Below are 19,614 nucleotides of genomic sequence, written 5' to 3'. Positions count from 1 at the left end.
CTGAACTCAGGTCTCGTTTGCCAATGTTGTACTCAAGTTGCTTCCAGCTAAGGGGTTAGCTAGGAGTAGGAATTGATGAAAGCAAACATTGCAAATGCAAGGCTTTGAGATCAACTCTGGAGCAGAGATAAAATCTGAAAACACCAAATCATACAAAAAATGGAAGATTATGAAGTCAAACAGAAAAGAATACAGAGTATTGCTGTTCTGTCTTAGCATATGTGTCCTGTCAGCTGTGTTGGTACAGAATTCAGGAACGTATACTTTGGGTGAGAAAGTTTTATTTTATTTTTTGGCAGCAAATGTTTCAAATGCAACTAGAAAGTCTCCAGTTAACCTCTAGTGGTGCTGAATGAGGTAGAGGAAGATAAATTACAGATAGATATAAACACTGCCTTAACTTGCCTTTTGGTTATGAGAGCAGTGAGACTGAAATAAAGGCTGCAGAGTGGCAAACAAGAAATACTAACTTGCCTGAAGGTTCTAGGCAGGTTGTTGTAAATTGTCAGTGGAAATCCACTGCAGCTGCTTATTATCCCCAACAAGAAATACCTGGGGGCTGTTCAGTATCAGGTACAGCTTGGGCTTGAGCTCAGTCAAATGCTCAGGAGTGAGGGGCTCTGGAGCACTCCACATCCATGGTCAGCATTGGCTGTCAGTTATGTTGTCAGCTTCTTGAAGAGAGACAGAAGAGGAGTGGAGGTTTGGCTTTGGGTTTTTTTTTTTTTCCTTCTACTCTTGTGGTTCATTTTTCCAATTCAGTGGTTGTAGTTTAAGCAGAGGTATAGAGAAATGTATGCTATAGTTACTACTGAAGTGCTTGGTTTTCCAGAACTGACTGGAAAGCAGTCCTTTGCCTCATTCCCTGGACATAGGTACCATATGTGAGCTTAAAGTAGGTACTTCATCTACAGGGCCTGTAACTGTAGTAGGCTAAGTCAATATTTCAGAAGGATTTACAAGCATGTGGTTCTTCCTGATTGTATCAGTGTAAATACATGTTTATAGACTTGCTTCTGATGGTAATCACAGTGATAAAGTATTACTGAACTCTACCTACAGCTTTGCAGCTGTCACGTGCTCAGGAGATGAAGAAGAATATTTACAGCTGGGAAAACAGAGGAAGTCAGAGGAGAAAGCTTGTGATCTCCTGAAAGTTGCAAGGAAGCTGGACCTCCCATTCTCCTCTCACACTTTTCTTACTCCTCTTTCACTCCTCTTAACCTTTCTGTTACAGTTCCTACAGCTGGGCTGGCATTGTGCATCTCTGAGAAATACCAGTCCTACTTTTAATAATAGTGTATGCATGAAAGAAGTTTTAAATTTAAAAGTAAGGTCTATAGTGAGGTATAATTGGAGTTGTCACAGTTTTCGTACAGAATGTGAGCACATTGCCTAAGGTGATTATCCAGTCTTAAATTACTCTTAAGTCAATTAACTTGATAAGATGCACCCTGTGATTTCCAAGTTCTGCTGTTACATTTGAAAGAATGAGTTCATGGCCTGTATAAAGTTGCATACACTTTTCTTAGTTGAAAAGAGAGTATTTAAATCTATGTGTATATATTACTTCCTGGAACTTGGCATAGAAAAAGAACTCAGCTTTAGAGATTGATTGCTTGTGTTTTGTCTGACCTATGAAGTTAGAGGACTTCATTTAATTGAGGAAGGCATATGTACAATGCTTTGAATTCCGTGATTGGTTTCAAAACAAAGCTGTAGGAATATGTGGAAGGTTAGAGTGACACAGCTCAATAGCCTTAGCATTTAGTAGAAAAGAATAGTAATACAGATTGAAACACAGCAACTGTATGAATGATAATTTTCTGTTGGTTTTGTTTTTTTGACTCACAGTTTCAAAGAACATTTGAATCTTTAAGAAATGTATCCAGTAAATCTGATCTACAGAAAACCTACCAAAAGTTTCGAAAAGATCTGGAAAATCTTGATTATTTGGCGTACAAACGTCAGCAGGTAAGACCATGGAAGCTTGTGAGAAGACAGCGTGCTGGGCATAGACATGGTGGGTGGTAAAACTGCTGTGTTTGATGGAGTTATTGTTCTGTTAGTTGGGTTTTCTGCTCTGTACAGTGTCAGGTAAGGCAGCAGGAGAGGGGCCAAGTCTATTTAATGCATATGATGCTGGACTGCCTGGGTTTTGATTTCTCAGCAGAGAGGAGCACAGGCAAAACAAGTGAGAGAGACGTACCAAACTATTAAACGTTGCATTAACACATAATTTTCTAAATGGAAGTGTATAGAAGTACTATCTGCATTCCTTTACTTGAAAAATGAACCAAATTCCCATAAGTTAATGGAATCCAATACTTATGTGCATGAAAACCACTAACTTTTTCTTCTTTAGAAATGAATTTATGAGGTTAGTTTGCATAAAACTTTGAAGTGTACATAGTCTTTGACTTGTGTTTGCAAGATCAAGGTTAAATTGAATTGTTAACATGTGTTTAATGTTGGATATTCTGTCACTTATACATAACTTATGTGAAAATGTCATCTCTCATTATGGGTATTCACTGATTTTTTTTTCTCTTGATAAAATGAGACTTTGCTTCTTCCAGAGCATGAGGGTAAGTAAAATGCTGTAACATTTTGATGTGGGGGTCCTTGTGATTTGTGTTTTCCTGAATTCTGTCACTTGGTGTCAGTGTTGTCAAACAATTCATGTGCTTGGGGCAGATCACTTGCAGCTGTTTATATCAGTTAATTGATTAGATTACTTGTGTTTTTAGGTAATTTGCATTGCTTACCTGAGCAGTAGTTATGTGGTTATGGTGAGGAGTATTTCACCTGCTTGTTGATACCAAGATTTTCATTTCAATAGAACTTGCTGGAGAATCTGCAGTGAGGGATTTGAAAAGTGCATGCATATATGTATGCAGTGTAGAAGATGCTTTGAATTTTGCCCTGCTTTAAAAAGAAAGTGATCTTTCTGTGAAAAGATTGAGAATTGGTTTAATTACCAAAATTACGCAAAAATCACGGACCTGGTTTGGGACTGAAGCTGTTGTGAGTTTGTGACATGTTTGTGGAGTGTGCACATTTAACTGATAAAAATCGACACTTACTTGTCTTAGGTTAAGGGTGTATTCATAGTCCCACTGGCAAAATGCTGAGTGACTGCATCTGTTTGGAGACAAACGTTTGTGTATAATATGAATGTGAATGCATTCATGCTAAAATAGGTGGTTTATGTGCTGAAAGCAAGGCATGTTGCTTTTGAAAGAAAGGCATTTATTTGCTTCTGTCCTTTTTCTTCAGACATGAGCCATGAAGTGCAATACAGCAATGTACTTCTTCGGTGGTAAAGTTTACAGGACAGATGGGAAATCAAAACTGTGCTTTTTAAAGGATGTTCAAAATGTCCCACGATTGATTAATAAATATAGACCAAACTTCAGTGAGTGGTAGGAGTATACAAGTGGCAGATTTGTTTGGGGTGATGGTTGGGCTGCATCCATTAGAGAAATTCCTTTGGGTTGAGAATATCAGTTTATAGCCAGGCTGCCATTTTGAAGCCTGCCAGGAGCTACCTGTGTCTGAGAAATGTAGATTTTCTTTCTTGTCCAGGAGATAGTCTGGCAATTCCTTTGATTTAAAACAAGCTTTTAATTTCCTTGATACTGTCTCATCTCTGAAATTTGACTAAAAAGAATAGCTACATACCACAATGAGTACTAAAACTTGTTCTCTTGCTCTGTGACTTCATGCAATGTTTCCATTAAAAGCTAAATAAACATTACATTGGTTTGTATCAACCTAAGTATTAACACCTTTTCAATATGAATATTTTCAGGGGAAATGAGAGGAAAAAATGTTAAAGGACTTGGGGATAAGATGGGCCTCAGTGATAGATCCCAGCTCTGCTGTTGGGATACTGTAGTAGGTGCATGCTTCCTTTTCTTTTACGTGTGTCTTTGTCCATATTGAAGGGAAGTTGTCCGTATATTGTTCAGCTGGAATGGCACTGGTTTAAGGCCATTTATTGTAATTATCTTACAGTAAGGTCATTTAAGGAGTGTTGGGCAATAGCTACAATAAAAATGGACTTATAATGAAGTTCAGTGGTATTTAGCACCTGTCAAACTGAAAAATTGCCAGTGTTGCCGCTGTTCTTAGTGCTAACAGTGCCTTTAGGATGCCTGCAGCAGTGCTGACTGTAATCCTAAAACATTCAGTTTTTGACTAGAAGCCTCCATGAATGTGGTCATCTTACAGTTGACACCAGCACGTTAGTATGTGCACACACACAAAAGCAGTATCCCGTTGTAAAGTATTCTAATTTCAGGTTTGCTTGTTTGATGTTGATCGTATGCCCTTAAGGAAATTGTGTGTTAAAGGACTGAATCTATGGGAAATCATTTTGGTTATTTCATTAAAAAAAATTTTCTTAGGATTTCTTTCTGATGATTGTGGTATTTAGAAATGTTGTAAAAAGTTGTGTTGGGAAGTAAAGGAGTTAAGGACTGTATCAAAGATATTTATGGGGCACACAGTAATTTATTTAGCTCATGGGAGATAGTGCTTCCAGTAGATGGAGCAGAGCCATTCCCTGTTGTTTTGTGCAGTCCCCTGTTATCAGTGCTGCAGATGGCTTCATGTTCATACAGGCCAAATTTGCATTTTGAAAGTTTTAATTTTGAGTGATGACTTGCTTCTTCAGTCAAATGGTATTTCTTTTTGTTAAAATGGATTAAATGCACTTTTTTCTTTGCCTTTGATTGTTCACGTTGGGAGGAGAGAATCAGAAGAGTGAAAGTGAGAAAACTTATGGGATTATGAAGTTATTTTAACAGATAAAGCAAAAGCCAAGCACACAAGGAAAGCAGAACAAGGAATCATTCCCCACTTCCCATGGCTGGGCAGATGTTCATCCATCCCCAGGAGAGCAGGGCCCCTCACTTGTGACAGTGACATGGGAAGACAAACAGCATCTGTCTGAATGTCCCTTCTTTCTTCCCTGAGCTTTGTGTGCTGAGCATGGCCCCACATGCTCTGGGATATCCCTTGGCCCAACCCCTCGCTGGTGGGGTGAGGGCCAGAAGAGGCCTCGGCTCTGTGTAAGCTTTGCTCAGCAGTAACCAAAACATCCCTGGATTACCAACACCGATTCCAGCGCAACTCCAAAGCACAGCCCATACTGGTGTGTAGAAAATTAACTGTACCCCAGCCAAAGCCAGCACAGTATGAGATTTGTTCACCAAAGTGCTCCACTCCAGCAACTGGAGTCAAGTTTTCAAAAGACATTATCACTTATCTACTGGCAGGTTTATTTTGTGGCAAACCCTTTAAAAGTGTGCAGAAAATTGGAGGGAGTTCAGGGTGAATTATTTATTGTCAAGAAAACAAGCATGATGATAGGAAAGCTACATGACTGAGCTCCTTAAGTTATCTGGAAAAGGTTATGGCTTAGAAATGTCAGAAACAGAGGTACTTAACTAAATCTCTATTCTAGTACACAGAAATATGACAGTATCCAATGGATGGGAGTCAGACGAGTTCAAACCAGAAAATGAATGTTTTTGACAATTAAATACTGAGATGGCTTAGTTAAGAGGTGCAATACATTCATCACTGCTTGTAGTCTTTCTGTCCATTATCCATGCCTTTTGAAAAAAGGGGAGAGAACTGAAATGCAAATCAAAGGGCGGGAATTATGGATATTTTTATGGCTTGTACTATTGAATGAATTTGAATGAGATTTCACTTTTTTCCCTCCAGACTTAAAAATGACCGTACATTTGGCTGTGTTTGGGGGTAAAGGCAGAATTACTTCCTTTGAATTGCCATCCTGGATTAATAAATGGGTGAATTTGTTCACTTTTGTATTTACCACTCTACCACTGTCTAATCTTTCAGATTCTCAGGTTGAATGTGTTGAGATCTTGTTTAGGAATTTTCGAAGAAGCCTAGTACTTTACTCCAAAGTCATTTTAAGAACATATAGGCATTTGATTCCTGTTAGTTTTCTGAAAATGCCTTCTTTTGTTTTCTCCTTTAATATGTAGTCACACAGTATTAATTATAAAATGAGACTACACGTTATATTTCCAGTATTCTAGCTGCTTATCTCCCCTTGACGTAGGAACAACATCTATCATGTTGTTGTGTAATTAAAATAGTTGATTTATGCATTCATTTTTTTAAAAAGCCAACAACAAATTAGTCTCGGTAGCTAAGAGAGTGAAAAATTATGAGAATTCTGTTCTGAGCCACCTGAGTTGCTTTAGTTATTCCATGATTATAGCTCTGTCATCCAGTCATTGCTTCTGTCTGTCCTGTGTATCTCTATGGCTTGCTTAATGGGTGGAGAGGTTTTCCTTTTTCCTGCTGTCTCGGTTTTGAAAGACAGGTGTCTGCTAAGGAAGGCAGAGGCCCCCCTTGAAGTGGCAGATATAACCCCTTTTCCCTCCAAGTTATTATATTTTGAAATCAAGAGCCTTTAGGCGAAGATGTGGGAAATAGGAATAACAGTTCTTTACTATATATATATATATGTATATAACCAGTCAAACAAAACAACAACAACTATGGCAGTAACAGCAATCACAAACCCAGTGCCAGCCTTCTCGGCTGTCAGGCTATTTCCCCTCGGGTGCAGTTCCGCTCGCAGCCGGCAGGGGCGCTGGCGGCTCCCGGTGAGCAGGGCAGGTGCGATGGTTCCCCCGCGGCTGCAGGGGGCGCTCCGGAGCGAGCTCGGGACACACGTGGCACCGGTGCCCCGGGATCCCGGGAAGGATGGAACAAAGGCTTCACAAACCGCTGGGCAGTTGATCCCGGGCTCTCAGGAACAGCAGGCTGGAACGGCAGGGACGGACGCAAATCCCGGGTGGCAGACGAGATGTATCCAGATGGGAAAAACCCACGGAGGCCCAGGCAGGCAGGGCGAGCAGGGCTACAGCGTAGCGAAAGCTCGAAGCAGCAGCGGGGCAGGGCAGCCACAGCTCGGTCTCCAGCAGGGCAGGGAAAGCGGCTTTTGGGGTCCCGGCGTTGTTTCCAGCAGGAAGAAAGAACGGCCAAAAAGAAAGAAGCAGCAGCTCCTTTCTCTGCAGCTTCTCTCTCCGGACGCTCAGAGCGAACTGACCCCACACCCAGGTGTAGACAAAGGAGTAGCCAGGTCCGCCCCACTCCCCTTTTGTCTTTCTTAAGTACAGCTATTTGTCCCCTAGCAACATGCATATGGGAGAAAATTCCTTTAACAGAGAAAAAAACAGACTAAACTAAAACCCCAACATTATCCACCCCGAATTTTTTCCCATACTAACATGTTACATGAAACTTAACTTTTTTAACCATATAAATCTATGCATTACCCAAATTATATACAAATATACATGCTGATACTGATACAAGTACAGAGCCATGGGTAGTTCACCCTAAAACAAGGTCCCCTTGAGGTAAGCATCGGGTCTCTCCATCCTTTTGCATCACCCACCAGGTGCAACCTGGTCCCTGAGCAAAAACAACCCCACGGATGGGTTTGTCTTTGCTCAAGGCAGACTTTACCCAAACAGTTTTTCCAAGCATACCTCTCATGTGCACCACTGGAACCTTATCCCCGTCTGTTGTTTGTAGGGGTTCAGATTGGGCAGGGCCTGCTCGGCTGGTGGAACCTCGAGTGTTAACTAACCAGGTGGCTCTTGCTAAATGCATCTCCCAGTTTTTGAAAGTCCCCCCACCCAGTGCCTTCAAGGTGGTTTTAAGCAGTCCATTACACCGCTCAACCTTCCCAGCTGCTGGTGCATGGTAAGGGATGTGGTACACCCACTCTATGCCATGTTCTCTAGCCCAGGTGTTTATAAGGCTGTTCTTGAAATGAGTCCCATTGTCAGACTCGATTCTCTCAGGGGTGCCATGCCTCCAAAGGACTTGCTTTTCCAGGCCCAGGATGGTGTTCCGGGCAGTAGCGTGAGGCACAGGGTAGGTCTCCAGCCACCCAGTGGTGGCTTCTACCATTGTGAGCACATAGCGCTTGCCTTGGCGGGTTTGAGGCAGTGTGATGTAATCAATCTGCCAGGCCTCCCCATACTTGTATTTGGACCATCGCCCGCCGTACCACAGAGGCTTCACCCGCTTGGCCTGCTTGATCGCAGCGCATGTCTCACAATCATGGATAACCTGGGAGATACTGTCCATGGTTAGATCCACCCCTCGGTCTCGTGCCCACTTATAGGTGGCATCTCTGCCCTGATGACCTGAGGCATCATGGGCCCATCGAGCTAGGAACAGTTCTCCTTTATGTTGCCAATCCAAGTCTATCTGGGACACCTCTATTTTCGCAGCCTGATCTACCTGTTTGTTGTTACGATGTTCTTCATTAGCCCGGCTCTTGGGGATGTGAGCATCTACATGACGGACCTTCACGGATAGCTTCTCTACCCGAGTGGCAATGTCTTTCCACTCTTCAGCAGCCCAGATTGGTTTTCCTCTGCGCTGCCAGTTTGCCTTATTCCACCTTTCCAGCCAACCCCACAGAGCATTGGCTACCATCCATGAATCAGTGTAGAGGTAGAGCTTTGGCCACTTCTCTCTTTCAGCTATGTCCAGAGCTAATTGGACAGCTTTGAGCTCAGCAAATTGGCTCGATCCACCTTCTCCTTCAGTAGCCTGTGCAACTGGTCGTGTGGGGCTCCATACAGCGGCTTTCCATTTCCGGCTAGCGCCTACAATTTGGCAGGAACCATCAGTGAAGAGGGCGTATTGTCTTTCACTCTCTGGTAGCTCGTTATATGGTGGGGCTTCTTCGGCACGTGTCACCTGCTCCTCTTCTTCTTCAGAAGATAACCCAAAAGTCTCACCTTCCGGCCAGTTCGTAATTATTTCCAAGATCCCAGGGCGACTTGGGTTTCCAATTCGGGCGCGCTGCGTGATGAGGGCAATCCATTTGCTCCAAGTAGCGTCGGTGGCGTGATGCGTGGAGGGAATCTTTCCTTTGAACATCCACCCCAGCACCGGTAGTCGGGGTGCCAGGAGGAGTTGTGCCTCTGTGCCGATTACTTCTGAGGCAGCCTGGACTCCTTCATAAGCTGCCAGGATTTCCTTCTCTGTGGGAGTGTAGTTGGCTTCAGATCCTCTGTAGCTTCGGCTCCAGAATCCCAGTGGTCGGCCCCGAGTCTCACCAGGCACCTTCTGCCAGAGGCTCCAGGACAGACCCTTGTTCCCGGCTGCAGAGTAGAGCACGTTCTTCACCTCTGGTCCTGTCCTGACTGGGCCAAGGGCTACGGCGTGAGCAATTTCCTGTTTGATCTGGGCGAAGGCCTGCTGCTGTTCAGGGCCCCAGTGGAAATCATTCTTCTTGCGGGTAACCAGGTAGAGAGGACTCACAATCTGGCTGTACTCGGGAATGTGCATCCTCCAGAAACCTATAGCACCTAGGAAAGCTTGTGTTTCCTTCTTGTTGGTCGGCGGAGACATTGCTGTGATCTTATTGATGACCTCAATGGGAATCTGACGTCGTCCATCTTGCCACTTTACTCCCAGGAACTGGATCTCTCGGGCAGGTCCCTTGACCTTGCTCTTCTTGATGGCAAAACCAGCTTGCAGGAGAATTTGAATTATTCTCTCTCCTTTCTCAAACACTTCGGTTGCGGTGTTCCCCCACACAATGATGTCATCAATGTACTGCAGATGTTCTGGAGCCTCACCCTTTTCTAGTGCAGTCTGGATCAGTCCATGACAGATGGTGGGACTGTGCTTCCACCCCTGGGGCAGTCGATTCCAGGTGTACTGCACGCCCCTCCAGGTGAAGGCAAACTGAGGCCTGCACTCTGCTGCCAGAGGAATGGAGAAAAATGCATTGGCAATGTCAATAGTGGCGTACCACTTTGCTGCTTTGGACTCCAGCTCGTACTGGAGCTCCAACATGTCTGGCACGGCAGCGCTCAACGGTGGAGTCACTTCATTCAGGGCACGATAGTCCACAGTCAATCTCCATTCCCCGTCAGACTTGCACACAGGCCAGATGGGGCTGTTGAAGGGTGAGTGGGTCTTGCTGACCACCCCTTGACTCTCCAGCTCGCGGATCATCTTGTGGATGGGGATCACAGCATCTCGATTTGTCCGATACTGCCGGCGGTGCACTGTCGAGGTGGCAATTGGCACTCGTTGCTCTTCCACTTTCAGGAGCCCAACTGCAGAAGGATTCTCAGATAGTCCAGGCAGGGTGTTCAATTGCCTAATGCCCTCTGCCTCCACAGCAGCAATCCCAAATGCCCACCTGAGTCCTTTTGGGTCTTTGTAGTAGCCATTCCGGAGGAAGTCTATGCCCAGAATACACGGGGCCTCTGGGCCGGTCACAATCGGATGCTTTTGCCACTCCTTCCCAGTCAGGCTCACCTCAGCTTCCAAAAGGGTCAACTGCTGTGATCCGCCGGTCACCCCAGCGATGGATACAGGTTCTGCCCCCACATGTCCCGATGGCATTAAAGTACACTGTGCTCCAGTATCAACCAATGCATCATATTTTTGTGGCTCTGATGTGCCAGGCCATCGGATCCACACCGTCCAGAAAACTCGGTTCTCCCGTGCCTCTTCCTGGCTAGAGGCAGGGCCCCTCTAGCCCTGGTTATCATTCTTTCCCTGGGCGTACATGCTCGAGGTACCTTCAAGGGGATCCGACATATCATCCTCCCTTCTGTAGTGCCTGGCAGCTCGGTCACGGGAGGCTGAGGCTACCTTCACCTTAGCGGAACCCCCTCGGTTAGTGCCTCCCTCCTTGAGTTCACGCACCCGCGCTGCCAGGGCAGAGGTGGGTTTCCCATCCCACCTTCTCATGTCTTCCCCATGCTCACACAGGAAAAACCACAGCTCAGCTCGTGGGGTGTACCCTCTCTCTCTCGCAGGGGGACGACGGGCTCTGACTTGGGGGCCTGTGACTCGCACTGGTGCCACGCTGACCCTCCTCATCTCCTCCCTCATCTCCTCCCTCATCTCCTCCCTCATCTCCTTCATCTCCTCTTTGAGGTCCTGGACCACAGCAGAGACATGAGCTTTTAGCGGGCCATTGATCATGCTGTCATAATGCCTGAGCCTGTTGGCAACAGAGCCCACTGTTTCTCGGGTATTGTCAGCATCAATCGTTGCAATGAAGGTGGTGTATTGCGATGGCCCTAGCCTTGCCAGGTTCCACATCATCTGTCCTGTGCACCTGACCTTATCGGGGTCATTATCATGCTGTCCATCCTTCCCAAAGAGTACCTCTAATATTGCCACCTCTCTTAGCTGTTGGATCCCTTGCTCGAGTGTCTTCCACTGCATTCTATGATGATACTCCTGCATTCTTTCTTTGTGAATGAACCTTTCTCTCACACTCATTAAGAGCCGCTCCCAAAGAGAGAGAGGCCCTGGCTCCCTCACAAATATCTGGTCCACACCTGGGTCCTGGGTCAACGATCCCAGATACCTTGCCTCACCACTATCCAGTTGCACACTTGTGCCCATAAGGTCCCAAACCCGAAGCAGCCAGGTGGTATAAGGCTCACGCCCCCTTCGCACAATGTCGTTTCGCATAGCACGGAGACTGTCGTGCGACAGGGACTCAGTGATGACTTCTGGCTCTGGCTCTCCTGCTGGTTGTGAGGGCCCTGGTTGCCCATCATCATTAACTGGTCGTACTGATTTGGTCTTATACTTCCTCCTTTGCACAGGGGCGACTGCTGCTGGCTGTGGTTGTCCTTGTGGTTCAGCTGAAGCCTGGATGGTTGTAACATCCGTGGGTTCCACTGCTGCACCATCGGACTCACCCTCTTTGGGGCAGGGAGAGGGTTTTTCACTAGCTGAGGAGGTGTATTCCCTTAGCAATTGGCATATCTCCTGGCGCACCTGGCCCATCTCCTGGCACATCTCCTTGCGCACCTGGCCCATCTCCTGGCACATCTCCTGCATCCCTTTTGCCAGTACCCCCACCCAGTTTGGGTAGTCCATTTCTGAGGTGGACTGTTGGGCAGTATCAGTCTGTGGGGCGGGATCTCTAGTGTCTGGGGCTGTGGCAGGCTCTGGCTCTGGGGTAGGATCTCTAGTGTCTGGGGCCGTGTCAGGTTCTGGGGCAGGATCAGGCTCTGGGGTAGGAACTCTACTCTCTGGGGCCATGTCAGGTTCTGGGGCAGGATCAGGCTCTGGGGTAGGATCTCTAGTCTCTGGGGCTGGTGTCCGGGTAGATATCCAAGCCAATCTCAACTTATCCTTGAATGCTAAATAGAGTAGGCCTATCAGCAGCAGATGGTTAGTATTCAGAGGGAATTTAAACCCTTCGAAAATTGATGGGGTGGGCCCAAAGAACTGGTTGAGGGGTTGGGAGAAAACTTCCCCTGGTGTCATTTCCTCACAGAAGGTACCATTGTTAACATAACCCCAAAAACATGTGCTCAGTGTGTGATAGCTGTTTATCCATGTGCCCACATTCCGGAGGAAGTTAAAAACCCATGAATTCCTCACCTTCTCGACCCATAACGCAAGCTGGATAACAGCAATGGTAGCCTTAGTCAGAGGACCCATATTCAAGTAAGGAGCTGCAAAGGGGAAGAATATAGCCACGGCTACATGCCACCCGAACCAGGGTAAACTAGACCACATAGTGCTGCCTAACAAGGTTCCAATATCCAGCACACAAAATAAAGTTATCCAGGAACTGTTATTCCTTTTTCACCTCTATCTCTTAATGCCCTTAGGCCCCACGTTGGGCGCCAAGATCTGTCTCGGTTTTGAAAGACAGGTGTCTGCTAAGGAAGGCAGAGGCCCCCCTTGAAGTGGCAGATATAACCCCTTTTCCCTCCAAGTTATTATATTTTGAAATCAAGAGCCTTTAGGCGAAGATGTGGGAAATAGGAATAACAGTTCTTTACTATATATATATATATGTATATAACCAGTCAAACAAAACAACAACAACTATGGCAGTAACAGCAATCACAAACCCAGTCCCAGCCTTCTCGGCTGTCAGGCTATTTCCCCTCGGGTGCAGTTCCGCTCGCAGCCGGCAGGGGCGCTGGCGGCTCCCGGTGAGCAGGGCAGGTGCGATGGTTCCCCCGCGGCTGCAGGGGGCGCTCCGGAGCGAGCTCGGGACACACGCGGCACCGGTGCCCCGGGATCCCGGGAAGGATGGAACAAAGGCTTCACAAACCGCTGGGCAGTTGATCCCGGGCTCTCAGGAACAGCAGGCTGGAACGGCAGGGACGAACGCAAATCCCGGGTGGCAGACGAGATGTATCCAGATGGGAAAAACCCACGGAGGCCCAGGCAGGCAGGGCGAGCAGGGCTACAGCGTAGCGAAAGCTCGAAGCAGCAGCGGAGCAGGGCAGCCACAGCTCGGTCTCCAGCAGGGCAGGGAAAGCGGCTTTTGGGGTCCCGGCGTTGTTTCCAGCAGGAAGAAAGAACGGCCAAAAAGAAAGAAGCAGCAGCTCCTTTCTCTGCAGCTTCTCTCTCCGGACGCTCAGAGCGAACTGACCCCACACCCAGGTGTAGACAAAGGAGTAGCCAGGTCCGCCCCACTCCCCTTTTGTCTTTCTTAAGTACAGCTATTTGTCCCCTAGCAACATGCATATGGGAGAAAATTCCTTTAACAGAGAAAAAAACAGACTAAACTAAAACCCCAACACCTGCGCATCTGAAAGTGCTTGTATTCCCCGTGCTTGTAATTTTTTTTGTGTCTTCAGAGTGGTAGGGGGAAGACTTTCAAATCCCCCATCAACATTTTAACAGCTTGGTTGTTCAGCTGGATTTGTGTGTCTGTCAGTGCCAGGCTTGAATGATTTTAATTTGTATCTCCATGTGTGCAATTGTTCTGTCTGTGCATGGATGCTAAATCTCTGAGGAAAAAAGTCATGCCTCCCCTCATCTTTCCAAAGTTCCAACTGTTGCTGTTTCTATGAAACTGAATTGGTTTGGCTGTGCCCAAAATGTCTTCAGTTTGGATAAAAGATTTCTAGTCTTGTCTCTGATAAATGTAGCTGAAATGTCTTTTGAGCCAAGGATGGATGATGCTTTAAGTTCAACCAAGAAGTCCCCAGGTAACTTAACAAAAAACAAACAATACAAAATTGAGTGTAACAGTGGGAAGGAAATGAGATCTTCAGCTAGGAATTAAATTACAGAGACAATGAAGTAAGTAATGTTAAAAAGTCATGACTTTAAAAGCTGTAGAGAATTTTGAGTGCATTCCATGGGAGACTTGGAAACATCACTGATTTTGTACATGAAAATTTGCTATGGTACCATGTATGCCTCCTCTATGAAATTTGATGTGTTGGGTGGTTTATTTCAGTGGGAAGTAGTGCCTGAGATTAGAACTCTATTCTTTTGGTAGACTAGAAACCAATTTATTTTTTCCTCTTAATGAAGTAGAATGATACTTCAGATGATATGTTTATTGGAATGTGGGAAAAAGCCAGAATTTGGGGATTGAAAATGGGGTCAGAGTCTAAGGAGAATGGTTCTTAATGAAGCAGTGATAACTGATAACATGACAATTGCAGTATTCTGTTAGGCAGCCGTGTCTCAAGGAAAAAAACAAAACTGCAGTTTTATACAGCAGGAGTGAGGTGAGCCTTTTCACTTTCCTGTGAAGTGCTGCCTGTTTCGAGTCATGCATTGTGCAGCTGACTGTTCCTGCCTACGTGTGATGACTTGTGCTCATCCTTACTGTATCCTATCTGAGAGCAGCACACCTCTTTATGAACATTACTTTGAGTTCAAATCCTGCCCTACAGTGAATTAATGGTTCCTTGTCCTCCCTCCCCCTCAGGAAATCCCTTTCTCTTTTCTTATCAAAGTTATGGTCCATAGTGAGACAACCGAAACAGACCCCTGCAGAAAATGATTCAATGCATTTCTGTAGTTGCAGAGAATCATTGGTAACTGTTCTGAAGAAATTTCCATTGATTCCAGAGAAATTTTATCTTTTTTTCCCCCCCATTTATTTATGTTGAAGTCCCATGAGACTGTCATAATCTAGTCATATTATGAGGTATTTGCTAATAATCCTATGACTCTAAACCCAGACTGATTTGGCAAGCCTTGATCTGGACAAATCCATGGTGGCTATTACTCATTCCTGGATTTATTTCTAGATGAATAAAACAGTGTCCTTCATTATTTGCTGTAATTGTTTTTCCTCAGGAATCTAAGTGTAGCTGACTAAACTAATTGCTTGGTTTCTGTCTTTGAGAAAGGACTAGTCGAGTTTGCTTCCTTTCAGTCTCCCATTGTCATGCAGATCTCCATTCTCGAACATTGGATCATTGGGAGCAAGGAGTGTTCAGTAGCTTTGTCGTCAATCCCTGAGTGCTCTGTCATCACAGGATGAGTTCATTCAACCCACTGCCATATGAAACACAATCCTGTTTACTGGGCAGGTTTTTGTCATGCCTCTCCTCTGCCATCATTAAACTTCAGTGGCTTTCAGAACTTCACATAGTTCCTCCTCCTTTGTTAAAATCAAATCTTATAAATGTTATAAAACATAACACTTTCATAGTTGTGCACAAAAAGCAATATTTATGTTTGGATGAGGTGTAAGTGCTGACTTTATATCTCTGGAAATAATTAAGGAACATTATTTTCAAAGACTCTGCCAAGTTCTTTGTCCATCTTTTAGATCTACAACTTTGTATGTTTTTATTGGTTGAAATCATCACCGAGTAAATTGATATATGATTCCTAGCCATAATTGAAGTAGAAAATACATTTCCTAATTTTCTGGGAAGTAACATATCTGCATATTCTACAGAAAAAGCTAGATTTAGGGAGGATGCTTCCTCTGTTGAACACTATAAAAATGATGTGTGTGCTATTTTGATTTGACATTCTGTTCTTTCTTTTTTTAAAGTTAAATGGCTTGGAGCAGGAGGGAGTGGTGACTATAAAAAATTTCTTTACTGAGTCATAAAGGAAAACAAAGAGAAGAGGGAGATATGTATATAAATGTCTTGTAAACATTTTCAAATTGGCTTTCTCATAGCTTTCTTGTGTGACCTTGAGCAAGTACTCTTAGTACCAGATCTACCGGAAGACATCACTAAATGCCTCCATCCAAAAGTTAAAGATTTATAGGTGTATAAGCACTTGCCGGTAAGGTTCTGTGGATATTTGAAGTTCCTTTTGTCAGGCTATGACAGATTTATGTCAGACTAGGTAAAAAGTTCAGTCTGAGGACAACTGACATATTTTTACAGGCTCAGAGACAGTATATAGCTTATAGTCTGAGCTACTGTTTTTGTTTGTGGTCAGAGGTTTTTTTTTTGTTTGGGGGTTTGGGTTATTTTCTGTGCTTTTTTTTTTTCTTAGTATGAGAAAAAACTGCTATTTAGATGCTGAAATATTGCAGGTTAGAAGTGCAATAACAGTTTGGAATGCAGAGCTCTGATTACTAAAGGGTGGCTAATGAATGATGTTATGTCCTGGTGAAAATGACAGTAATAGTAGTTTGTGAAAGAGTTATCTGAGGAGTATGTTATATTGTATTGATCCCAGCCTGACAGACATACACCAGCTTCTCACAGAAAAATAAATTCTCATATAAAATGTTTCTCTGCTTTGGCGCTTCATAAAAATCAGATTAGATGAAATGCAAAGCCTTGCAAAATGACTGAGCTGTGAAGGGAAAATGGTTTGAGAACATAATGCATGGGAATGATGAACAAATCCTGCAGGAATGCTGTTCCAGTAGCTCTTAGCAGGCAACAGCCAAAGCAGACTCTGCCAGGAGCAGTTGTGTCTTGCTGTCTTTTTCTGAAGGCTGATCTTGTGGTGTAGTTACTGTGTCCCTAAGTACTTGGCCCTACTTCAGTGCTTTACTAAATAGAACACTGATATTATGAAATGGAAAACTTGAATTTCTTGCACTCCTTAAGTTAATGCAGGATGTAGTTGTTTTTTTTTTTTTTTTCCTCAAGTGGTAGCAGGTTAGGAGGTAGAGGTGGGGATCTCTGTGTCTCCTGTGAAACTCAAGTTCTGTAACCAGTTAGGATTATGTACCAGGGGAGCTTCTCAGCTCTTTCCTGGCTCACAACCTTGTTTTGAGGGAAGAACTTGTTCGCTCTGTTTATGAGGGTTCTGACCCCTGATAATCATTCAGCCTTTGGATTCCAGCTGTTTTGGCTAAGCTGAAACAATGCTACACAGGGCTGAAACAAAAACCTAAGGAGAGAAATCACTGTTGTATACCCTGACAAATTGTGTTAGTGTTGTCTGGAAGCCAAAATAATATTTCTACTTTGTAGTCTCAGTGACCTTGTCAAGTTGGGCACTTAGTCCATCTTTTTGTGTTGTCTTTCCTGCACACATCCCTACCCCTGCCCGAGTACGTTCTGCATCAAGTCACTTTCTGTATTTTGCATTTGTATAATCCCATGTGCAGTTTCCCTCTAAAGCTCACTCCAGTCATTTAGCACTTAAATTTCTTATCCAGTCACTCTGCATCAATTTTTGCTTACTTTGTCTCCTTCCTCCAAGCCTTTGTCATCTGTCATCCACACCTCACTTCTATTGGTGCATTCTAAAGGTATTGACTCATTCATTTTGCTCACAGAAAGATCCTTACCACATTAGTTTCAAGCAAATGTAAAAATCCCATCCCCACAGATGCTGTCTCCTGTTTTCCTCTCTGTCCACACACAAACACTGTGCTGTCAGGGAGGTTTTTATGTGGGGTCTGAAGGATCACCAGGAAGAGTTGGAGCATGTGCGTGTGTGGACAGACAGGTCACAGGGACATTGTGCATGCAGGAAGGAGGGCAGGGGATGGGTCATGACAGAAGGCATTGCCCCAACCTAATTTTGGCCTTCTCAACTTTGACTTTCTCCTTTCCATCCCCCTAGAATTCCAGGTTGTTGTCACAGCCCAGCCAAAATACATCTGATTGTCTGTGATATATAGGCCTGTCATCATTGGCTCTTGAGAGAGCACAGTTAGACCTTGGCCTTGCTTGATGGGGGTTACCAGGCTCTAATATTTTCCTTTATTTGCTATCTAGCTTTTTTTAGAATGAGTCTGTATTGTAAGTTCTTCAGGATTTGAGAGTGCTATAGCTAGTTACTTTTCAGCTATCAGTGGCTATTACTCAGCTGATCTATCTTGAAGTTTGCCTTCATGTGATTTAGTGAAATTGTGCCTCTTAGATGGTCATTATGGAACAAAACTTTCTTTGTAGGTAAGATTTTGAGACTTGTATCAGTGCTTTTATAGCTAATAACAATAAATTCTGCTGGCGGTGGGACAGTGAAAGCTTTCCTATGTCCGATTTAAATTTAGGTTTATTTCCTTGAGTAAGAATGTTTGGGTTTTTTCTGCATTAATTTAACCATGGATCTGACTTTGTAAGAACAAGAGATAGTATGTAATAAAATCTTACTTCAGTCAAGATTTACATATGAAACAACAGTTAAATTCATTTTAGCTGTAACTTGGTTGGTTAACACTGGAGGAAAGATGATCCTCTTTGGTTTGTGGGAGAGCGAAGTACAAACTGTACTACGGGACAAGTAGTTTATTTTAGCTAGATCACAAATGGTTGCAAAAAAAAAAAAAAAGCATTTATCACCTTATGTTATCTGCAGTTATGAAATTCGGCACTGGATTCACTAAGGTGGAGAAGGTTAAGAGACCTCATGGTCACAGAGTACAGTCATATATTTTTTTATATGATATCATATATCATATAAAGAGAGCTGGAGGCTACGATCTCCCAGTGATGACCCCCTCTTTTGGGTCTGGGAAGGATGTGTCTGAGCAGTTTCTGCAGAAGATGTGTCTGAAGTGCAAAGTTATTGTAGTAAAAAGATACATTTAATTTGCATGGGGAACATGGCCCAGAAATGGGGAATGAGGCCTGGAAGAATTGCTGGTAAGGATTCAGGGGGTCTGGTTAGCAGAGCGCGGGTTGGCCTTACATGAGCCTGACATAGTCTAGAAACGTGCTGTGAGTACAGACTGAATATATGAAAAGTTACTATTATTGGGAAAGTACTTCAGATTGTACTAGAGTGCAATCACTACTAAATCTAGCTTAGAACAGCAAGTTCAGGCACAGTCAGTTCTGGAAAAATTTTAGAATAAAGTGGCTGTTGCAAGTGCTGATTGAATAGGAGCTAAAATCTTGGAGAAATCAGGGGTTTGAGGCATATTCAGGATTCAGTTTTAGTATATGACTTCTGATCAAGAACTGAAAAACCTTGTAAAAAGCTGAGAGGAGGCAGAACCTTTTTCCTGTCTTCCAGATCTTTCTGTGTGCTGCTGTATTGAGGAAATGCTAATCCTGAACATAGAGTGAGAAAGAGAAAGCAGTCCTGTTTACCAACAGCCATTTCACTGTTCAGCTGCATCCACAGTGCATTCTCTGCACACGAGCTTTAGTGATCTTACAGGCTTGAATGAACTTTCACAATGGTAGAGTTATAAATGAGTGCCGTAGCCATGTTTGCTGGTGGTGGTGACTGGTATTCTCCAGTCTCTTCTGGAAGTAAGCAAACCTGCTGCTGAATGTCTTGTGTGCAGGAGCCTGGCTGTTCTCAGCCCAGTGCCTTGCTGTGCTTAGCAACACTGGTTGCTTTCCCTGAGCTGTTCATGTACTCACAAACCATTGCAGGAAGTGACAGAGGGAAAGT

General features: G+C 44.2%; 1 protein-coding gene across 4 annotated transcripts in view; it reads left to right on the top strand.

The window, feature by feature from the left end:
• Positions 1-19,614, top strand: part of CTNNA3 (catenin alpha 3) — a 438,358-nt gene that overhangs the window by 31,409 nt on the left and 387,335 nt on the right. For all 4 annotated transcript variants that reach the window (XR_004241502.1, XM_032115986.1, XM_032115987.1 and 1 more), the window contains exon 5: positions 1,855-1,974. Coding sequence is in view for 3 of the 4 variants with exons in the window: in XM_032115986.1 (XP_031971877.1) it covers positions 1,855-1,974 (120 nt within the window). In the remaining variant the exon portion in view is untranslated. The remainder of the gene's footprint in view (positions 1-1,854; positions 1,975-19,614) is intronic.

The sequence above is a fragment of the Corvus moneduloides genome, chromosome 8 (assembly GCF_009650955.1).
Source record: "Corvus moneduloides isolate bCorMon1 chromosome 8, bCorMon1.pri, whole genome shotgun sequence".
NCBI lineage: Eukaryota > Metazoa > Chordata > Aves > Passeriformes > Corvidae > Corvus > Corvus moneduloides.
This window is presented reverse-complemented; position numbering and strand designations above follow the sequence as displayed.